The 21,880-nt window shown below is 39.1% G+C and overlaps 3 protein-coding genes across 3 annotated transcripts in view; 2 read left to right on the forward strand and 1 right to left on the reverse strand.

Annotated features, from left to right (window-relative positions):
* gyg1b (glycogenin 1b) overlaps positions 1–21,880 on the forward strand; it is a 439,315-nt gene that overhangs the window by 156,738 nt on the left and 260,697 nt on the right. The window lies entirely within an intron of this gene.
* LOC308077270 (Golgi reassembly-stacking protein 1-like) lies at positions 1,844–11,338 on the reverse strand. Its single transcript, XM_080417895.1, has 9 exons — positions 11,172–11,338; positions 9,792–9,872; positions 8,370–8,573; positions 7,395–7,481; positions 6,622–6,752; positions 5,139–5,286; positions 4,872–4,989; positions 4,598–4,720; positions 1,844–4,168 (listed from the first exon to the last, which is right to left on the reverse strand). The coding sequence occupies exons 1-9, from the start codon at positions 11,235–11,237 to the stop codon at positions 3,909–3,911; spliced, it is 1,218 nt and encodes a 405-aa protein (XP_080274021.1). The 5' UTR covers positions 11,238–11,338; the 3' UTR covers positions 1,844–3,908.
* Positions 14,158–21,495, forward strand: LOC308076929 (chymotrypsin-like elastase family member 1; the record flags this gene model as incomplete). The annotated part of the gene is made up of 8 exons (XM_080417449.1): positions 14,158–14,179; positions 15,159–15,244; positions 16,008–16,114; positions 16,658–16,783; positions 17,507–17,643; positions 17,786–17,931; positions 18,625–18,774; positions 21,454–21,495. 8 exons carry the CDS (start codon positions 14,158–14,160, stop codon positions 21,493–21,495), a joined length of 816 nt encoding a protein of 271 aa, XP_080273575.1.

The raw sequence follows: 21,880 nt of genomic DNA on the forward strand, positions 1-21,880 counted from the left end.
CTGAAATAAAAAACGAGGCTTTACAAAAAGACAAACTAACCGAAACTGTATTGTGTGTTTACAAATATCCTTAGTTTTAGTCTTTGTCAATATTTCATACATAAAGCCTAATATTTTCAAAAAGAAAAGAAAACTGTGAAAATAGCAAATCGACAATTGTTCACAACGTTTCGCATAGTGGCACGTTGTGAACTTGTAGATGGTCTATTTTCACTATTTTTCAGAACCTTTTGTATTTCATCCCTTACAAAACTAAAACTAATCAAAACTAAACTAAAACTGAGCCTTTTCACACAATAAAAACGTAACTAAACCAGCAAATCCACCTCGAAAACGAATCAAAACTAAAGTGAAAAAAAGAGAAGAAAACTAATAATCTTGCTAGGGATTCATTTATTACTTCAACTGACATTTGTGTTATTTTTGATAAAACAATTTAGCTCTTAAATGCACAATATTTTCACATTGTGTGTCTCCTTCAATAGAAAAAAAATACACATAAAACATTACAACTTTGTAACTCAAGATCAAGTTAAAAGGAACACCTAACATAAATCAACAATGTACATTTGATGGATCTGTATTTGGATTTGTCAAATCTCAACTATAGCCTTGAGAATATATTTATAAATGGGCCTAAATCACTTTTCAATCATAAGGTATCGATTCGGTTGCAATTTTGTAAGGCTGAGAAAATGACGAATGGCTGCAGTGAACATAATTGACAAATAACAAATGAATCTACCCACTGTTCAAATTTCAACATCCCAAACCGTGTTTTTGCAAGCAGGCTGATTACAATGAGTACTCCGTCAATAAAACTAAAGGCTTCAGAGGTGATTTAGCAGTGAAAAGGCAAATGTCTCGGTCAAACATTCTATGTTTGTATCACGATGTATACGTATGTCTACCGACTGGCAAAACATAGAGTATGACTGAAGCGATAATCTTCGCCTACAATGACATGCACAACATAGGGACGTAACGGTTAAAGTGGTTAAACAAAATATCATTATTACAAGTCAATGTGAACATATACCCTTCTCCCTGAACAACAAATAAGTAAGTTAAGGGACAACTTCACCCATTTTTAACCTATCTTCATATAGTTGGTCCTCACTAAATGCTCATTGTAATATGGTATCATTTTTGTCTACACTGCATAGTGTGTGTCTCAGAGGAGGGATTTGGACAGTTCAGAAACACGCCTACCAGTGACATCTGGGGAATCCAAGCCGTGGGAAATATTTCTGGGAAATGTCACAGTGTCTGAAAGTATGTCTACAATTCATTCAATTACTACTATTCATTTCAAGTACTTCCTCCATTTATGGGATAAACTATTATTTGCTGAACAGTCTTATTAGTTTAGGGATAGACATTTAAATATAAAATCATAGGAACGACGCAAGTTAATTCTGTCTAGGGTGGATTTTCCTTCATAATAAGATGGGTCTGTATGAATAAATCTTTCAACAATAGAAGGGAAGGGGGAACGGAAGACCTTTTAGTCCCACGTGGCTGGGGAAATTCCGTTTCAGCTGCACCCAGCTGATGGCTGCTCAGATAGCTATGATGAGCGCTCTGGGGGTAGCACTGGGGGTTAAAGGGGAAATCCACCCATTTTCAATATTTAACTATGTCATTAATATAGCATAAAGGAGTTGTGTGGAAATAAGAAAAAATTAAAAAAAAAATTAACATTGCAAAAAAAATTAACATTGCAAAAAAATTAACATTGCAAATTACACTGTGATGACTCATCATGGTGTAATTTGCAATGTTAATTTTTTTGCAATGTTAAATTTTTTTGCAATGTTAATTTTTTTTTTATTAATATATATTAATGACATAGTTAAATATTGAAAATGGGTGGATTTCCCCTTTAAGTGTCTTGCTCAGGGACACTTCGGCGCATAGACCGGGCGGGGATGGGAGGCAAACCAGGGACCCTCTGTTTCCCAGGCGGCCTCTCTACCCACTAAGCTATGGTCATTCCATAAAAGCACTGATATGCCAGCTGAGGTGGACTCAGTGGTGTGTTCTACCGTGTTACGCTATATACGTAGTATACCGTCCCGGACAATTTGAAATAAATCGTATACCGTCTACTAACCATCCGAGGTAGCGTATCTGATACGCAGTAGGAGGGGCTGGGGGCATGTGGACTTCGATAGCCTTTTTCAGGTGATAATGTGGCGTCCGAGGTGAAGGCTTATGTGTGGCTATTGAGGTGATAATGACCTCTGGCCATGGGGGTTTCGAAGTAGTTCACACATTAACTTAACAATAGATATGGAACACTTAATTAGTTCGTATATACAATATATATAACGTACTGTATATATAATAATTATGATATACCCCCCCGGAAAAACCTAGAACACACCACTGGGTGGACTGTATTAATCAACATACAAAATATGTTGCTAAGATCAGAAATCCTATTATTAAATACTTACTATACTACAGTGTAGTAAAGGGGTTTCAGGAAAACAAGACTCACTGTGTTTTTAAAAAAACTCCTTCTGATCAGAAACACATTTGCATATAACATATACAATCACCAACCAGCAACCAGAATTATAAAACATAGTAGAAAACAAATGCATGATGGTACAATCATGGAACTGCATATAGTTGAAAGGCTTATATTTTCCTTCAAGTTTAGCATTTCAGTGACGGTGGTTTCAAGCAACAAGTGCTTGAAACTTCTAACCACTTTGGCTTTTTTTGTGTGCAAATGGGATTTTAACAGCAGCTGAGGCTCAGAACATGAGTATAATTAGGCCGACATCGGTTTGATGTGGAAACATATGCTTCAAGAAAAACGTGGGTACATTCATAGTGTATTAAGAATCTGACCAACAAAACCCAATCAAAATAAAATTCATTAAGATGTGCAATATCGCATTCAGCAATGGTAACCCTTAACAAATAATACTCTCGAGAATCCAATGCATTCCAGTGACACAACTTAGAAGTGATAGAAGCGGTCTACGGTATTAGCCTAACCCTAAAGGTAAGAAACCATTTCCAAAGACATGGTCCATGTGTCTTGCCAACATCGCTGTAGGTGTAGTCTCACGTAGTCGGACGATCATAGATATTCGCCTACTTATCCATCTGGGGAAATCTAAAGTCACGGAATGGGCTTGACACCGGAGAAAACCAGCGGTAAACCAACCTCCTCCCACTGCTTTGAAAACAAATCCTGATACCATCCCATATGAAGGATCGCCCCTTAAGTCTTTGCATTGGTTCTGTGAAGCTATTATTATATATATTTTTTAATCGTTCAGAAGTTACATGCCTTTTTGAGAAGCCACACCAATCCCCACCATGTCCCCCCTTTTGGCCAAATGGTCAGAAAAATTTAACTCCATGACAAACATTTTCACAAAGATTCACACGGTATGTATCGGATCATACATACTGTAGGAGACAAACGGTCACCGTGGTGAGAATGATCAGTAGGCTGTCCCAAAGAGATAATAAACTTGTCAGTCAAAAAGGTTAAAGGTCAAGGTCACACTCACGGTAATTTTGTCATAACCTCGTGTGGAAATCCCACATCTCGACAATTGCATAGTGTTGGCAGAGGTGTGCACTACTCTACTGAGTGCATTCTTTCTATAGCTATTATTCAAAAATAACTGTACAGGTAACAACCATGGATGGCAACAATGCTTCAAAGGTGCATGGCTTCCTACAAGTATGTGGGGGGAAAAGGCAAATCTTCCTCGGTTTTGTTATAACGACACCTACAGCAATGTTGGAAAAAAAGAAATCGCCGAGCTGAACGGAGCGACGTAAAATGGACGCAAGCATACCTATAGTAACCCCATCTCCTAACGCTAGCCATAGCTCAAAAGAGTTAGCATTTCTAATTAATGAGCGCTACTCTTCTATTGTAGTTCAGGTGACTCTGTGACGTCCTCCTCCGTGTACTCAGACTTTGAGCTCGTCAAGTCCATACCTTGTGCCTGTGAGGTAATAGTGTTGCATGGCGCTTCTTTGGCGACATCAGGGCAAACAATGTCACCTGTGGCTTCAGTGTCGGGAATAGTAACCAGGTCTACAAGAAGCATGTCCTCGGCCTCCTTGATGCTCGACTCCACCTCCCTCTCTGGTGACCAAGCCGCCATCTGGCCAACGGATGAGCTATCTGTAATACATAGGAACCATTAACCCATGAAGACCTGAGGCCGATTCTACAAATGTCTTCTAAATCCTAACAGTTTTCTGAAAAACCTATGTTACTATATCAGTGGTGCTCAAACGTTTTTCATGTCAAGGAACCCCAAAATGTACTTGGCCGTGGACCCCTAAAAATATTTTGTTCCAGGGACCCCCAGAAGCAAAGATTTGAGTTAAAAATCTTAGCTTAAAAAGATATGTCACAAACTTTCACAAAAATAGCAGATCTACAAGCTCAAAGCGCGGCACGAAGTGACTTGAGCTTGTATATCTGCTATTTTTGAATAGCGAACCAATGTGCTATATATATAGCTAAAATCTAAAATGACACAATTATTAATGGGTTAAATTGAAAGACGATGTTATAAAACGGTCTACTCTAATCGGCTGTACCTACCCAAGCTAAACTGATCACTAGATGCATCTCCATAATTAGCAAACATGGAGTTGTTGCTCATATCGATGGCAGAGACCATCTCTGATAGGTCCGGGGTCATTGCCTCAGAGATATTGGAGATATCTGAAATCGATCGAGAGAAAATGTTTATTTTACAAAGATTAATTCATAACATATGGGAATATACTAAAACAAATACAAATGTGATTAAAACAACAATAGGTGGAATTTTGCAAACACCAAAAAGATCACTGTAATTTAAACATATGCATACCAAGGTCTGTAACAGTCTGTGTGGATGGGGATAGACAGGGGTCCAGAACACCCTGTTCTCTCTGACTGAGGTCTACATGACTTTCACCACAGGGACTCGATACAGCAACCGATGACATCTGAGTTGAGAAAACAAGAGTTTTTCCACGAATCATCATAATAACAGTCACAACATCGTTACAGCACGCAAAAAGACAGGTTATCTTATGATGTGTACACAATCATTTTAATTAGGCCTAATGTAGTGGAATGATTTGATAAGCTGTACCTCAGTGTGGTCACTTGTTGGCATCTCCTCCTCAGTGAGGCCGACTTGAGACACAACAGATTCCAGGGTGGTTTCGCTTTGGGTGTCAGGCTGATGGTGACGGGTTGGGATCCTGTGCAAATATCCGTAGCCAATACCACAGCCAAGACTGAAATAAAAGATGAACAAACCACCTCACCATCAACACCCAACAATACGATATATGATAATGATATACTGTATGGCCAAAGCTGTGAATAGACAATAGCCATGTTTCCATAAATGCGTTTTTATGCTTATTTTGAAGTGTAGCATCAGAAAATGTGGTAGCTGTGAAATGGAAGGGGCAAGATAAAAAAAAAAAACATCTTCAATTTTGTGAAACGGTTTACACTCGCTAGAGATATTTTTTTTGTTGTTGTTTTTTTCTACTAGTAGTAGAAGCCACGTTCACATTTTCAAATCCAAACACACATTTCTAAATGCACACAGGCCTACATTTTAATCATACCAGAACAAATTGAGATGCTATAATAAATGATGAAATGTTCTGAAACCTAGTCTACACTTTAAGTTGAAATCGTATAAATACTCATGTTTCATGAATAATGAATGAGGTTGAATTACGTTTGGGCATTTCTTCTCTGTTAATTATTCTGCCATTTCATCACTGTATCCAACTTTAAATCTCAGATGACAGTTTGGTCCAAATTAGAATCATTTTGCAGTATTTCCACAGTCACATTGACAGTGGGGAGCCTTGAATGCACTGGGGGGGAAGAGTCGTTCCAAACGTAATTATGTACGGCTTGTTATAAGTAATAATATCTCAGTTAATGTCTAATATTATACGTCTCAGCTGACTGGAGAATCAGTGCCCCCTACTGCTTATCTTATCCCATTAAGGCTGATTCTACAAATGTCTTCTAAATCCTAACAGGTTTCTGAAAAACGTATGTTGCTATATCAGTGGTTCTCAAGCTTTTTCATGTGAAGGACCCCCAAAGTTATGGGGACCCCCATCTCAAAATATTGTGTTCCCCCAAAAGCAAAGGTTTGAGTTCAAAAATCTAAATGTTTGCTTAAAGAAAAATATATATAAATTCAAAGATGCTCAATTGCATTTTTTTTCAAAAATAGCAGATCTACAAGCTCACAGCACGGCACGAAGTTACGCGCTATGAGCCTGTATATCTGCTATTTCTGAAAAATCGTGACTCACACTCATATATAAAGCTAAAATCTAAAATGACACAGATGTTTTACCGGTTTTAATGGGTTAATGAACCAACTCCTAATTTCGCATAACAGTAGTGGATGGGAAACGTGCCTGATTCGTTTTTTTTTTCTTTCTTTTTTTTGCGACATTTCAAAAGTTATCCTCAAATTCACTTGATAATTCATGAGAACACGGCTAATGGTGTGTATTGATTGATGCTGGTACAGTATATGGTCCTTTATAACCACTGTATGTAATGCGGTTTCTGTTTGAAGAGCACCCTACCTTCCGTCTCCTCCCCAGGCTCCATTAGGCGTCACCACTACCTCCCTGCACTGTTCAATGTGCGTGTTGTACACCAGCAGCTTCAGAGGTTTCCCCTCGTTGACTTCAATCAAAGAAAAGAAATCCTCCGACTGCAAGGAAGAAAAAAACACATAAAACTAATTATCAATATATGTCAAATACAATTCTAAGTATGGAACTGGTTGTCATACTTCAAAAACTAAATTTGACAGTATTTTGCGCTAATGTATACAGCAGGGGTCTTAGACAGGGGGTCCGGCACCCCTAGTGGGTCCTCAGAGTTACTACAGGGGGGGCCAGGAACTTTTTTAAATTAACCACTTGAACCCTAGAATTCCTTTTCTGAGGGGAACATTTGCAGAAAATAGCAGATCTACAAGCTCTGAGCTTGTAGATCGGCTATTTCCGGCAAAGAGGTTTGGTGTAGGGGGAAAAAGAGCAGATCAAGTAGAAGTTTTCTAAGTAATGAGGGTTTAAGTGATTAACTGTCTGAAAATACACATTAACATGAATCCAACACTGATAGTGCTATCAAACAAGTCTATGAAGCTATCTATGTGATCTATGAAATCTATGGAAAGGATTAATCTGCAACATAATGTTATACAATATGTAGTGGGGGTCCCTGCTTCATCTCTCTCTCTCAGCTAAGGGGTCCTTGGCCTGAAAAACCTTGAAGACCCCTGGTATATACAGTGTGTCTGCATTGTCTTTGAACTATTAATAAAGAGAAAACAACCCTGAAAACGTACATCTTGCAACACCTGGTCAGCTCCCACAATGAAGTCATGATGCGCCTTCAAACCTGCCAGTGCCGCAGGAGAACGTGGCTCTACATCCTAACGGGGGAAATTGTTAAGAATGTTAAAAATCACACAGTGTTGAACATAATAATTCAAATCAAATGTATTTATACAGCACATTTATAAACAACTCATTTAAAACACTCTCATTCAACACAAAGCAACCACAAGAATGCTATTGTAAGAGATGTCTTGACCTATCAATAGGCTACAAGAACTACTGCCAAAAGTGTCAAGCCGAAAGTGCAGGAGGTACAGGTCTACAGGAAGTCCCGGTAGGCTGGACAACGTGTAGCCTGTGCTTCTGGTTAGACACTTTTGGCTGGGACTGGACCGAAAATATATAAAAAACGACATTTAGAATCAATAATCGACTTAATCTTGCTCATAGAGGTTAATAGAATAATCAAGAAAATCCAGCGTAGCGATAGTTCAGGTAGGCACGGAAGGCAGGAGGTGTACACTGTTAGCTCACTCTCCCCCGGACCCCCACCCCCCCTTTTCATAACAAGTTCATTCTAACCCACACACGTCCTCATTCCCACAGTGCAACTCAGGCGGTTCTTTTAAGCAGTCCACTATTCACTGTTCCCTCGTTCATTCTATGTGCTTAGCTGTCACAGCTCGTTGTACAGCTGTCAGCGTTCAAATTAATTTCTGTTTGGCTTTTAGGCTTCGTAAACAAAAGGTGCACAGAGCACATATGATTATTAACTTGAAAAAACATGAATAGTGGGAATAGTCGCTCAAAACGTGTCACATCGTAACGCGTTTTGAGCTTGTAGATCGGCTATTTTCAATATTTTTGAAAATATTTTAATTATATGATATTTTTCAACATGACGATTATGCAAAACATTATTGCCATTATCTCAAATAATTGTGATTAGGCGATTAAGTAACAATTGTGACAGGCCTACTTACCAAGACATGCCAAACGTTCTCGTTGGCTCCTTCGAAGCTGCAGAAGCGAACGCTGGCGCCCAGCAGGCCTTGACCGCCCCACATGTTACTGGGAACGACCTGAAGCTCTCTGACTCGCTGGCTTTTAGTGTTGTACACCTCCAGTTTAACCGCTTTCTCCAGGGTGGCTTTTAACAGGTCTTTCAGTAGGTCACTCTCTTTGTTCTGAGAGCAGAAAAAAAAGGCACAGCTAATTTAGACAGTTAAGTGTGTGGTGGAATTCACGGTCTATCAGTAATAGGAAATAAAAGGGTCAGAGTCACTACTTAGAAGTTGGTGGCGTTGGTGCTTTAATACAGTGGTTCTCAACCTGTGGGTCGGGACCCCCACATGATTTGGGGGGAGGGGGTCCCCAGATGACAGTACAGTGACAATTTAAGGACTTTTAAGACCTTTTTAATACCCCCCCAAAAAAGAAAAAAAACAATGCATCAAAAGTCATCAACAAACTATACTATAAAAACTGGTCAAACATTGGCTGAAAATAGCCGATCTACAAGCTCACAACGCCTCGCCGTTGTGAGCTTGTAGATATGCTATTTTCCCAATACCTATCTGTGGAACCGAGTCAACCTAATGTAATGCCTCAACTCCTACAATTTCCAAGTGCTTGTCAGGGTGTTTGTCAGTTCAAATATGATTCTTTTGGGGGGTCCCGGCCTGAAAAGCTTGAGAACCACTGCTTTAATACATGAGTGGACAGGGGAATTGTACATTGAGTACGCAGACTACGCACAGGCCTGTGGTACGCACAGTCGTTCTGCCGCGAGCACAAGGAATCAGACCAGGTTATACTGTCATGTTACTACAAGGATAAGCTGTGCCATAAACAATAGCTATCAGGCCTAAAAGAGAGACATCTTGGCTCTTACGTCATGTAAAACATAATGTATCATAGGGCACAGAGATGAATAACATAAGATGAACTGGAAATGATGTACTGGAAATAAGGTTACATGTAACCAATCATAACATAATATGGTTTCTTCCTCAAGTGCATAAAAGCTTTTCATATCAAAAAAATATATTTCAATCGTTTTGTGCAAATGAAAATGTATTTTATTTTTATTAAAGAGCTGGAGAGATGGGGAGAGCCCTGTTATTGAACAAACACTCTATAGTAATGATTAATATCAGAATATAGAGCTTTAACCGTTTTTAACCGCTTTTAACAGCTTTTAACCAAAAAAATAAACTTTTGTTTTAACCAAAAAACATCACTTACGCTATGCTATGAGTGGACAGTTGTCACTATTAACTCTACAGTTCAATACAAGGTCTGCTAAGAGGATTTTAAACCCAAGAAAGTCAATGGCTGTACCATAAACAGAGTGGACAGTTGTCGGTCTTGCTTGACCAGCCCATAACAAACAGTTTACTCACAAGTCGGGTATTTCCTATTGACAGGATGAAGTCAAAAAAGGGCTCCAGACCGGCCGTTTGAGCAGGAGAGTTATCCTGAATCTGAAAGGTAAAAATACAGAGTCACTGTTTTAACTTAATCCAAGGGAGGTTGTGACCACAGTCACCGCCATGTGTCAACTCAAGGCATTGCATTGGGCAAAGTTATGGCAATTATGACCCAGTCTGAGTTATTATGATGTTACATAACAAGGTTAAACATCATTAACTTATACGCTCGGGCTGCGCAGTGGTAAAGTGCCTGCCCACCACCACGGAGGTTGTGGGTTCGAATCCACCGTGGTGCAACTGGCTTTGTCGGGTGGCTATGCGCACACGATTGGCCCGTGTTCTGGGGCGGGAAGCCGGGCGGGGAGGGTGATAATAGTCACTGCATGTAATCCTACGGGCTGGGCGGCACCTGTCAGCAGGGAGTGTTGGGCGGGAGGAGTAGAACGAAGGCTATATGTCCTCCTGGTGGGGTCTCCTCACTGTCAGCAGGTGAGTCAGTTAGATACAACAGCAGTGACAACACAGAAATGTGTGTGGGGAGGGATTTATTGGCATAAAGAGAACAAAAATCACATGGGGAGAAAAAGGGGGTAAACAATTATTGGCTACCCTAAATTTAAGGGGAAAAAAGAAAGAAAAAAATCATTAACTTACTAGTAATAATCAGTGGTGGACTGTGGACAGTAAGTACATTTACTTACTAGTACTGTAGTTAAGTTTCACTCTGTTACATTTCTAGACAGGGACTCTTGGGACAAAAACTCTATAGTGAAAATATATAGTGAAGATGGCCGATGTACAAAGATTTATGTTTTTTTCTTTTAATGTTCTAAAAGTCAATACAGCAATGCATTGATATTAAAAAAGAAAATGTTCTTAGCAATTTGTACTTTTGAGTATATTTGTCCACCAGTGGAATATGTCATTGACATCTCTCACACACACACACACACACACACACACACACACACACACACACACACACACACACACACACACACACACACACACACACACACACACACACACACACACACACACACACACACACACACACACCACAAAGCCTAGTAGTGTGTGTGTAGTGTGTGTTAGTTTGCTGGATATCAGCCAAATGCCACCTCATCATCACCACCTCATCATCATCATCACCACAAGGCAATGAATCAAGCAACAAAAATAGTTGAGTACAACATTGTCAAAACAGCAACAACATACAGATAGATATAACCTGGTAACAGCTCTTAGCATGTATGTGGAGAGTGCCCTTTAAATTCAGAGGGTGCTTGCTTCTCATTATTAGATAGATATCGAGTTACACAGTGTGATCTGATATAGAAACCAACCTACCCCATGAACATGGTAGCCACTGTTCGTCCCCCCGTCTGACAGAAAGGAGCTCTGCGGCAGCCCCATCGTTACAGTCAACCACAGCTATGATCACTGGAATAGAATGATATTAAAAAGCATTACTGGAGCTACAAGCTAAGGTCTGCTAACAACAGTGACAGCTAATGAAGCAGGAACTACTGGCTACATAACATCCTGCATGGGTATAAAAGGACAGGCAGGCGTTTCCTCGCTATTGCCACATCCAGGCCAGCTAATAAATAAAGATAACAGATACACAAACGCTACGGAGGCTTGGATCCAAGTCTTGGGTGAACTTCAACGTAGTGTCTGCACTTTCTTTTTTTGGCCGTACATCTACATAAACGTTCATATTTCAAATATAAAGTTCTTACCCTATAGCCACGGATGTTGCAATTGTGTACGGTCTCTCAGAAGTACGCGTATCTTCTGTATTCTTCAATAAAAAGCCTTTTAATCCGATTAGTGGCCATTTTGTCATAGAATTATATTGTATCAGAGTGCAATACACCACCCAACCGATAGGGTCACGTAGTTGAAAGCACACGGAGAAAATATGGAGAAAACGGCCATCGATCGAATTAAAATGCTTTTTATTGAACAATACGGAACATACGGATACTTCTGAGGACCCGTACATAATTATAATAAACGTGGCCATAGGGAAAGCACTTTATATTGGAAATATGAACGTGTATGTAGATATACGGGTCAAAAAAGAAGAAAATGCTAAAACTATTTTGAAGATCATCCATGACTGTCATAATATAATGACAGTCACGCATCTGGGCTAAGAGTGACGGCTCGTCTCACTCATCTGAATGCATAAACACACTCACTCACTCACTCACTCGCACACATACACAAAAACGTATGACTACATACACACGGTTAATTAAACGCATATTTGTTTTGATACAGGCCACGAAATTACAAAAGTACATTATCGAGTAATACTGCGTTTGATTAGCCAGCCTGGGTGGTTTTCCCAGCGTTGCCTAGCAACAACAGGACGCTTCAGCCTCGTGAATTTGAGTGAGAATGACATGAAAACGTGTCGACTGGACTGTGAGTGACCGGTCAAACTGGTCTGGTATGTATTTTAAACTGAACAAAACCCATTGTCTGTATTCTAATGTTAAACCCATTATGACCTGAGGCCGATTCTACAAATGTCTTAAAATCCTAACAGTTTTCTGAAAAACTTTATTCTAAATTGGTTCTCAAACCTTTTCATGGCAAGAAGCCCCAAAATTATTGGCCGCCGACCCCCTATCTCAAAATATTTTGTTCCAGGGACCTCCAGAAGCAAAGATTTTAGTTCAAAATGTTTGCTTTACTAATGTAGATATAGGCCTATATATTCAAAGATGTGCACACATTTTCATGATTTTTCAAGAATAGCAGATGTATCTACAAGCTCATAGCTTGAAACGAAGTGACGTGCTATGACTGTTATATATCTGATATTTTCGAAAGTATAAAATATGGTTAAAGTGGTTAATATACAGTGACACAGATGCTTTCCCGGTTTTAATGGGTTCAAGGACGACTTCACCCATTTTCAACCTATGTTTATATAATTAGTCCTCACTTCTCACTAATTCTCATTATAATATGGTACTGTCGTGTAATCGGGTCCTGGACCACTCATGAAAGACAGATTATGAAGTCTAAACTACTATATCATTTATCATTGGTTAATAACATTGTGGGGATTTTTAGGCGAGGCTGTGACCTTTTGGAGAGGATGAGAAAATAGTCACTTATACACTAGACTCAAACAGGCAGCAGAACCCCTTGATTTGAATACAGATGTATGTCTCAGCATTTTGATTTAATCAGCCAATACCCTGATAAGATCCTGGCCTTTGTCCTTGAACAGGAGTTCCCAGGTCTTGGAGTGAACTACAACAAGTCCCTCAGAGAGCTTTGAGCCAAACCTATTGTTTTCACTGAATTAATTAAGATGGCTTTGATTAATGGGACCAGATACGACAGCACCAATTTTGTCTCAGAAGAGGGCTGTGGACAGTTCAGAAGCCTACCAGTGACATAATCGGTAGGCAGGTTTGGTCATTTCAAATTAGATTTACAATTTTGTGTTTATTAAAGCAAGAACTATTAGCTTCTTTTATAACAAAACCCATGTCCTTGGTTTTGTGACTTTTAGGTGTTTATATTTGCAATTTGACATTTTATATTATTCGTACACTTTTTTATCATGTCTTATTTGCGGCCATGTGAACTGTACAAGGCGTGCAGAACGGTGTCTTTCGCCAAGAAGAGCTGCAGCTGTTGAGCCGTCTATAGTACACTGCTATCAGTGAGGACATTTAGGTTTATTTTAAACACCTGTTCTGCTGACTTTGCTTAAAGTTTGACCCAACTGTGTCATTATCAGCTACCAATGACAAAACAAAAAAGAAGTAGGCCTAGGTTTTTAAATCATTTTTTTACATACATTTCAGGGTTCCAGTTTTTAAGTCTCTCAATTGATGAAGACACATGACATACCTAATTTAATTTGAGTTATTATACTTTAGTGTGTGTGTGTGTGTGTGTGTGTGTGTGTGTGTGTGTGTGTGTGTGTGTGTGTGTGTGTGTGTGTGTGTGTGTGTGTGTGTGTGTGTGTGTGTGTGTGTGTGTGTGTGTGTGTGTGTGTGTAGAGAGAGATGTAGATATTCATAATTTCAAATGGTATTTTTTCTAAACTTTATAAGTTAACATTTATTCTGTTATCCATGAGTTTTAATATATCTTTTGCAAATAAAGTAAAAACAATAAAATAAATTATAATTGGGAGAGAAAAAAAATTGTACATAAAACATAAAATACAATATTATATATTAAAGACATGACATAAATATAAAAATGTGAGAATTAGTCAGCACCATGAAAAGATTCAATATGTCTTTGACATGGTGTTTCGTCATGCCCATCATTGACATTGGCATGTAGCCAAATGGTTGCGTCACCACAAGAAGGTATATCACAACCAACTGCATCTGGTCACTTCACCAGTCCAAGATGATACGACTTACGGCTCTCTTGTGTTGCATTGGTAAGGCTTACAGAAGACGAGGCACAATGATGATTTTGTATTATTATTATTTTAATTAATTGTTGCAGTTATATTTTAGCAGTGATGGAAGAAGTACTCATGTTTCTTTTACTTAAATTACTTAAAATTATATGAATGTAAGAATAAATAGCTTCTATTATAGCACAATAGCTTGGAATTAGCTTTATATTAGCTTGGAATCCCCATCAATGATGTCACTGGTAGGTGGCTTTCGGAACTGTCCACAGGCCTCAGTAGACAAAAATGGTGCCATCTTATATGAGCATTAATGAGGACCAATTATAAGATAGGTTGAAAATGGGTGAAGTGGTCCTTTAAGTAAAAGTATCAATACCGTCTTGTAATTCTCTGTTACAGGTAAAAATCTGGTATTCACAATTTACTTGAGTAAAAGTACAAAGGTATTGGCATCAATATATTCTTAAAGTTCCAAAACGAAAAGTAGTCATTATACAGGATTTCCCATTTTGTGTTCAAAATGCATAACAAATCCTCTGAAAATAGAAGATCAACAAACTCCCAACACGTCATGATGCGACGTGTTGTGAGATTGTAAACCGACTATTTTCAAATAGCCTAATCTATATAGGGCTGAAGTTAAAGTATGTTGTAATAATAATCAAAGTCAAAGTAACTACCAAAATTGTCAAATAATAGTAAAAGTACAATATTTGCGTCTGAGATGTTGTGGAGTAGAAGTAAAAGTATTTAAAATTGGAAATACTCAAGGAAAGTATAAATAAAAAAAACTCAAATTTGTATTCAAGTACAGTACTTGCGTAAACGTACTTGTACTTTCCACCACTGTATTTGAGGATCGTTGCAACTGCATGTCTTCACTGTGTTTTAACTGCTCTTGTGGTTTTAACTGTGTGCATAAGGATTGATTTGTGCTGAGGCACCCTTCAGCCACAATGACAGGGTGGTAGGAGGCACAGAGGCTGAACCCCATTCATATAAATACCAGGTAAAATATACTCACATTTCACTACTGATTTGCTTGAGATTCTTCATCATTATCCATCAAGTTCACATCACAGTTGGAAAAGAACACCGGTTTGTGATTTCACGTGTGCTATAGGGCCTAGGCTACCATTTCATGTATTTGAATTGAATGCAGTGCTTATAATGTTCTTACTAACCAATGTAACTGTGGTGAAATCAATACAAATCTGTATTTTTGTGATTGCTGGCCCTGTAATATCTTCACATTGCTTTGCATTGCATTTTCAAACAATTAATAATTTGTTGTGCTTTGTATTTTTGTTTTGCTACACATTAATCAATTAGCCTTACTAGGCTCAGGGCCGTTGCCATGAATTCTGTCCCCAACTAATGATCACATTTAAACTGTGGGCCTGGGCCATATGAATCATTATGACTTTTCACTGTTTTATTGCCACCTTGGCTACTTGAAATAACATACTGTAATATCAGTTCTTTTTTTTCTCTCGTTTTGTTGCCCTATTTATAATGACATGAGAATATGGTAAAATGTCCATTTAGGTTGATTTCTTTGAGTTGGACGATTATGAAAAACTGAATGTATGTTTCAAGAAAGGAGATTTTGTTGTGGCAAATGTTATATGTCAAGCTTAGGAGAGACGATAGAACACTTTGTAGTTTTAATATCTTGGAATGTAGTATGTAAATATAAATTTCTTAAATGGATTCTAGAAACATCTGAGTGTCATCTGTCTCCTAATGGTTGGTTGATATTTCATCCTCAGGTTTCTCTCCAACGAAACTATAACGGGGACGGTAGTACCTACCACCACATCTGCGGAGGCACCCTTATTGAGGCCTTCCACGTCCTGACTGCAGCCCACTGTGTCGGGTAGGACTTTCGCTGTTCTCCACATGGGGGGCCTTCTTAGACTTGTTGAGAAGTTAGATTCCCAGTTAGTGGCTGACTTTGATCAGCTCGCTACGTAGGTCACATCTTTATCTCTTCTGTTTTTTCTCTCCCTCCTTACCTTTTTCAATTTTTTTTATTTATTTATGTATTTTTTATGAATTTAAACATCTTATCTATTTTGTTGTCTTTCTTTTCTATATATTTCTATCCTTATTTTATTACTAATTGGAATATGCTTAATCTAGGGTAGTGTGTAGATTATTTTGCACACAATGCCAACATGGTGTTTGTGGGGAGGGGTAGTGGGTGGCTGTAGGGGGGATCTTGGAACGTTTGAGTTAAGGAATTGTTATTTAAATTCTAAAATCATTGTGTAAGATGTGTAAATAATCATTCCATTCATGGCTTAATTGTATATGTAAAAAAAAGAGCCTATAACCCAATTTGTATCATATATTGTAACCTAATCTGAAAGTCTGGTTGATAATCGTAGTGTGTTTTATATCCTTGTGTTCTTGATAGCCCGGATATTAAGTACCGCGTGGTGGTCGGAGAGCATGACCTCCATAAAGATGGCGGCACTGAGCAGATCATCGACGTGGAAAAAGTTATTACCCATCCGGGCTGGACAGGTGCCGTTGGCAAAGGGTAAACATTACCACTTTCCTAACTTAATATCACCTAACCTAGAGTATTGACTAGGAACTGAAAGACAGTAAACTACCAATCAACTTAAAATGTTGAATCCTTACCAAGCATGCTGTGTTGTTTTCTACACATTTCAGCTCACAGTGCAATTGCAAATGTTTTGAAAAGACTAAAGGGAAAAAAATGGTCTTAAGTACATGATTTGAACATGCACGGTGCATCATAATAAGACCAAAATGTACCCTTCAACGTCTTGTTTATGCCCCAAATGACTGGTTTTGTAGCAATTTGTAGCAATTGTAGAAATAAATGACGTCAGACCACTTTTGGTGCTTATTGCCTAATAATAGAGTTTAATATAAACTGTACATCGTGCAATGTACGACGAAGGTGGAAAAGTCGATGGTAACCTAGGCAGAGCCATAAGCGATTTTTGTAGCAAGTTGGGAGAGAATTGGACAACTGCTTGGCTCTGATGTAGTAGTCTGTATGCAGACGTACTTTAATTAGTGTGGAAAGAAATTAGGCCTTAATTGCAGAATGTTCAAGCATGTTTTAATCATGTATACTTTACATAATCCTTTTCTAAATATCTTTTTGGGGAAAAAATGCACTCTTCCTCTTCCTCGTGCCCACTCTTCCTTGGTGCCCACTCTTCCAGTTACTGACTAAAGTTGTTTGTTCTTCAGTAAGATGATGAGTATTCTTCTATTTGCCTAATAGAAATGATATTGCTCTGCTGAAACTGGCCAACGGTGTTTATGACAACGACTTTGTGGCAATGGCCGGCCTACCTTATGTTGAAGAAATGCTGCCCCACAAGTTCACCTGTTACATCACTGGCTGGGGGCTTCTCGGCAGTACCGGTATGTATTCTACGTTAAACCCTTCCAACTATTAGGAGCAGTGGTTCAGCGTCTTGCTCAAAGACACAAATTGGGCAGGAGTCCGAATCGAACCTACTGTAAATGTTGTATCATTTGAACCTGCATATCTTTTTAGCTGAAAGCGGTTCAGCAGACAAGCTGCAAGTGGCGCCACTGAAGGTGGTAAAGCACTCCATTTGTTCCATGCCTGCGTGGTGGGGACGCCAGGTGTCGGAGTCCATGCTGTGTGCTGGAGGGGATGGAATCACCGCCGGCTGCCAGGTACTGCATGGAGCACAAACCATAGACAGAAAAACCATAGGCATAACCATGCATGTGAAAATAATATTCAGATTAAATGCTTTGAGGCATGTGCACGAGGATTACTTTTATTTAGCGTCCATATATAAACAGTTGATCTCTGATCGGAATCATTCCATTCTGAATGAAGACAAAGGCCTATAGAGGCTATGCGCGGGACATCATGTACCCGGAAGTTATGCGGGAACGCCTACCGAGTGGCAAAAAACGACTTTCTGGCCTTGACAGCCCATACATCCAAACAGAAAAGTTCTATCTGATTGTATTAAACGTCGTTAAACTCACCAACATGGCAGCTGTACGGAAAGCTTGAATTATCCTCTTTCTATCCACGTTTTTGTTTCATAAAAATCCACCGTAGACATGCTATGAGCTACTTTCTGTCAATAAAATCTGTGCAGGTGATTATTTGCCAGAGTGTGGAAGTGCTCGCTTTCTGCATTATGTGCAATTTAGAAACAGGTGGTATGCAGGACCGTTGAGTGATTTTCAACGAGCGCTTCCAAACTCCAATGCTCCATGCTGCTCAATGTTTTGCCACTCAGTCTAGGTTGGGGGGGGGGGGGGGGGGGTCCTTGACGCATGTGCAAACTCTCTATTGTCCATGTAAATGCAGTCAATTGGAGGTTGACCACAACTCTCCTTTCTTCTCAGGGCGACTCTGGTGGGCCCCTGAGCTGCAAGACTGATGGTGTCTGGAGAGTGCATGGTGTGGTCAGCTTTGGTCCAGGTCCAATGTGTAACCTGATCAACAAACCCACTGTCTTCACCCGAGTCTCCTCTTTCATTGACTGGATCTACGCCGTAAGCCATGTTCTATCTCTGTGATTTAGGGCTGTCCTCGATTTAAGATATTTCGTAGTCAACTTGACTGATAATGATAGGAATTTGTCAACTAATTCAGTGGTTCTTCTCAACCTTTTCTGGACCAGGGCCCACTTGAAAATATCAAAAGCGACTAAGTGGATAAGTGGTCAGATGGGTGGGCCACGTGCATTTTCAGAGCATGTTCATTTTAATGATCAATCAATTGATTGTGCTCCAACTTGGCTCAATGGAACTAAGACAGTATATTTTATGTTCCTATTTATTGATACCACAAAGAAAACATTTTTTTCAAATACAATTAGTTTTTTTACAATCTTTTTTTATATTAATATTATTATTAGTGTAATCTTAGAGTTTTGCCAATTATTTGGGGTCCCACTTTCAATAATCCACTTTCAACTGCACTAATTGATCAGCTGACTTAATCGTCAAATGATGTAAAATAGTGTTTGTTGCATGCAAACATGCAGAGACCAGCCTTTTCAAGTCAGTGAGGTTGAGAACTGAACATTCTAATTTCAAAACGGCTTCTGACTATTGTTGGCCTATAGACTTGTCCTAATTATAGGATATCGTTGCTGTCGGGCAGAAACCTCTTATTTCCATATTTCAACTTTTTATGTTTTTTTCGTAAAGTACTGCTCTAATTCGTCATACTACCGTGTCACACAAAAGTAGCAAAAAATAGCTGATCTACAAGCTCACAATGTGCCACACTGCGACACGTTTGGGGTTTGTAGACAAACTATTTTTGAAATAATATTCTGAAAAGATTATATTATGAGGTTTCCACCCGACAGCGACAATATACTCTATCTAGAGATTACAAGAGACGTGCTCAATTTTTCTGAGGCCTACTGAGATTATAGTCTTGTTATATTGAGCAAATTATTTACACTTTTGTTCTATTGATTAATCATTACTGGATTGAACAATAGAAAAGGTACCAACACTGTCTGAATGAGTAGTATAATGTTTTAAACTTGATCATTTCTCATTTGTAAAAGTAAAATGCCACTATTATCAGTTGTTTGAATTTGACCCTTTCCCATTTATTTGCAGGTAATAATGGGACCTGAGGAGGAATAAAAAGGAGTAAGGAATAAAAGTAAAATGTTGTAGAACACACCATGGTTTGTCATTTCCTTCAAAGTCAACCTGTGAAATCATATAGATCAGGGTTCTTCAACTTTTTTCAGGTCAAGGACCCCTTAGCTGAGACAGAGATCGCCTTATACGTCTCCCCCATATGGGGATTTCACATTATATGGGACATAAAAGTGGGACAGCTATACTTTGTAATAATTTAATATCAGCAAAATCAGTCATGTACATGTCACATCATAATCTATCATCTAAAATTCTAATTTTAATTAAATATACATAGTTTATATCACATAAGGTGTACCAGTGGTATACTATAGATTAGAACATATATGCAGTACACTACAGTATCTACTGCACATATCGTTGCATATTGGCTGGCTGCTCAGACTGTATACTTTGCTCTGTGTCACTCTGAGAGAGCACCGCGGGCCACTCGACACAAGTCGACAGACATCCATGAATACACAACCACCTATTCACTTGTACTTTACTCGCCAGACATCCAAATGCAAATACACGATGTAGCCTATTCAATTCATCCTGTGATTATTATGAATGAAGACAACAACAGACAGGATGTAGCAATTAACAGGTGAATGGCCTGTGAATTTGAATGTCTGCCCTTTGACCTTGTTGATTTGGCAATATACAGACACCACAGTATAAAAACACACTTGACAGAAATGAATGTACTGTCAAGTTGGATCTTGACGAAGTGCTGAAAAGTTTCTGTTTTATTGGGAATGACAGTCGCACACAATATGGGAAATGTGGGTGAAACAGCAGCTGCTTTCCTTGGTTCTGCATTGTTTGGCGGTTTATTTTCCTTATTCCTTATTCCTAAATAAAGTGCTTTCTTTTTTTGTTTAAAGTAAATGTGTCATGGAGTTCTTCTAACTTTCATTAGAGTAACCTTGAATTTCCCTTAAATAGAAAGACAGAAAATCACTTTTACATTTACAATGTGGTCTTTAACGCTACAGTAGAGCTACAGTATTTATTGTCTTCTAACAACACATTACACAAGTGCTTATTGTAGTTAATTAAACACAGTCCATTGGTTACATTATTTTGTACACTAGTCTGGAGCTGTCTAATCTGACCTCACTGTCCATGCCAGTGCCCCTGGGTGTTAATGTTATGTAAAGATTTGGTACTTATTGGAAGCAACCCGAGGGGGGACGTGCTCTCCGTGGGGAGACAGACAGCCGCACACAGGGACTAAACAACATAAAACAAACTGCAAGTTTATGACCATAACTACTATACACTGCGGCACTTGCTAAACAATAGAGACATACCTGCGCTGATGCATCGTGAGCAAACAAATACTGAAGCCCAACAGGCCAGCTTTGGTCGAGGAGACCTCACACCAAACAAGAGGAGACACCTCCAGCAAGCAGAAGGAGCGCTGCCTAAATACTGCAGGCAATCAGTCCACTGATTAGTGGGAGGAGGATGGGCGGGGGCCATGGGCAGAGTGGGAGACGCCCATTCTGCTACATTAGCAACATTGAAAGCGCTAACTCTCATTGGTCGTGTCATGAGTATGAGCTGCTGAGCGCCTTCCCAGACCCTAGCATCAGATGAGCGTTGCCAAGTCTGTTTATTTACCGCAACTTTTGGATACAATTTTGGCTTGTTTTTGGCTAGTTTTTGGAGGTCGAATGGCTAATTTCTCTCACTTGGCAACACTGACTAACACACGCACAGCTGAGCTCTCACTCTCTCAGTCACAGTAGCAAAGAGACAGGACAGCACATAGATCGCCCTGTCATTCATATTGATTCCCCAACATTAAAATACGGAATACATCTTTTAGTTTCCAATTACGGAACGATTCCGTATTTTACGGGACAGGTGGCAACCTTTAGACAATTTCACCCATTTTCAACCTATGTTCATATAATTAGTCCTAACTAATGCTCATTATAATATGGTACCAATTTTGTCACTCTGTGTCTCAGAAGAGGGC

The sequence above is a fragment of the Gymnoscopelus braueri genome (assembly GCF_963280865.1).
Source record: "Gymnoscopelus braueri genome assembly, chromosome: 21".
NCBI lineage: Eukaryota > Metazoa > Chordata > Actinopteri > Myctophiformes > Myctophidae > Gymnoscopelus > Gymnoscopelus braueri.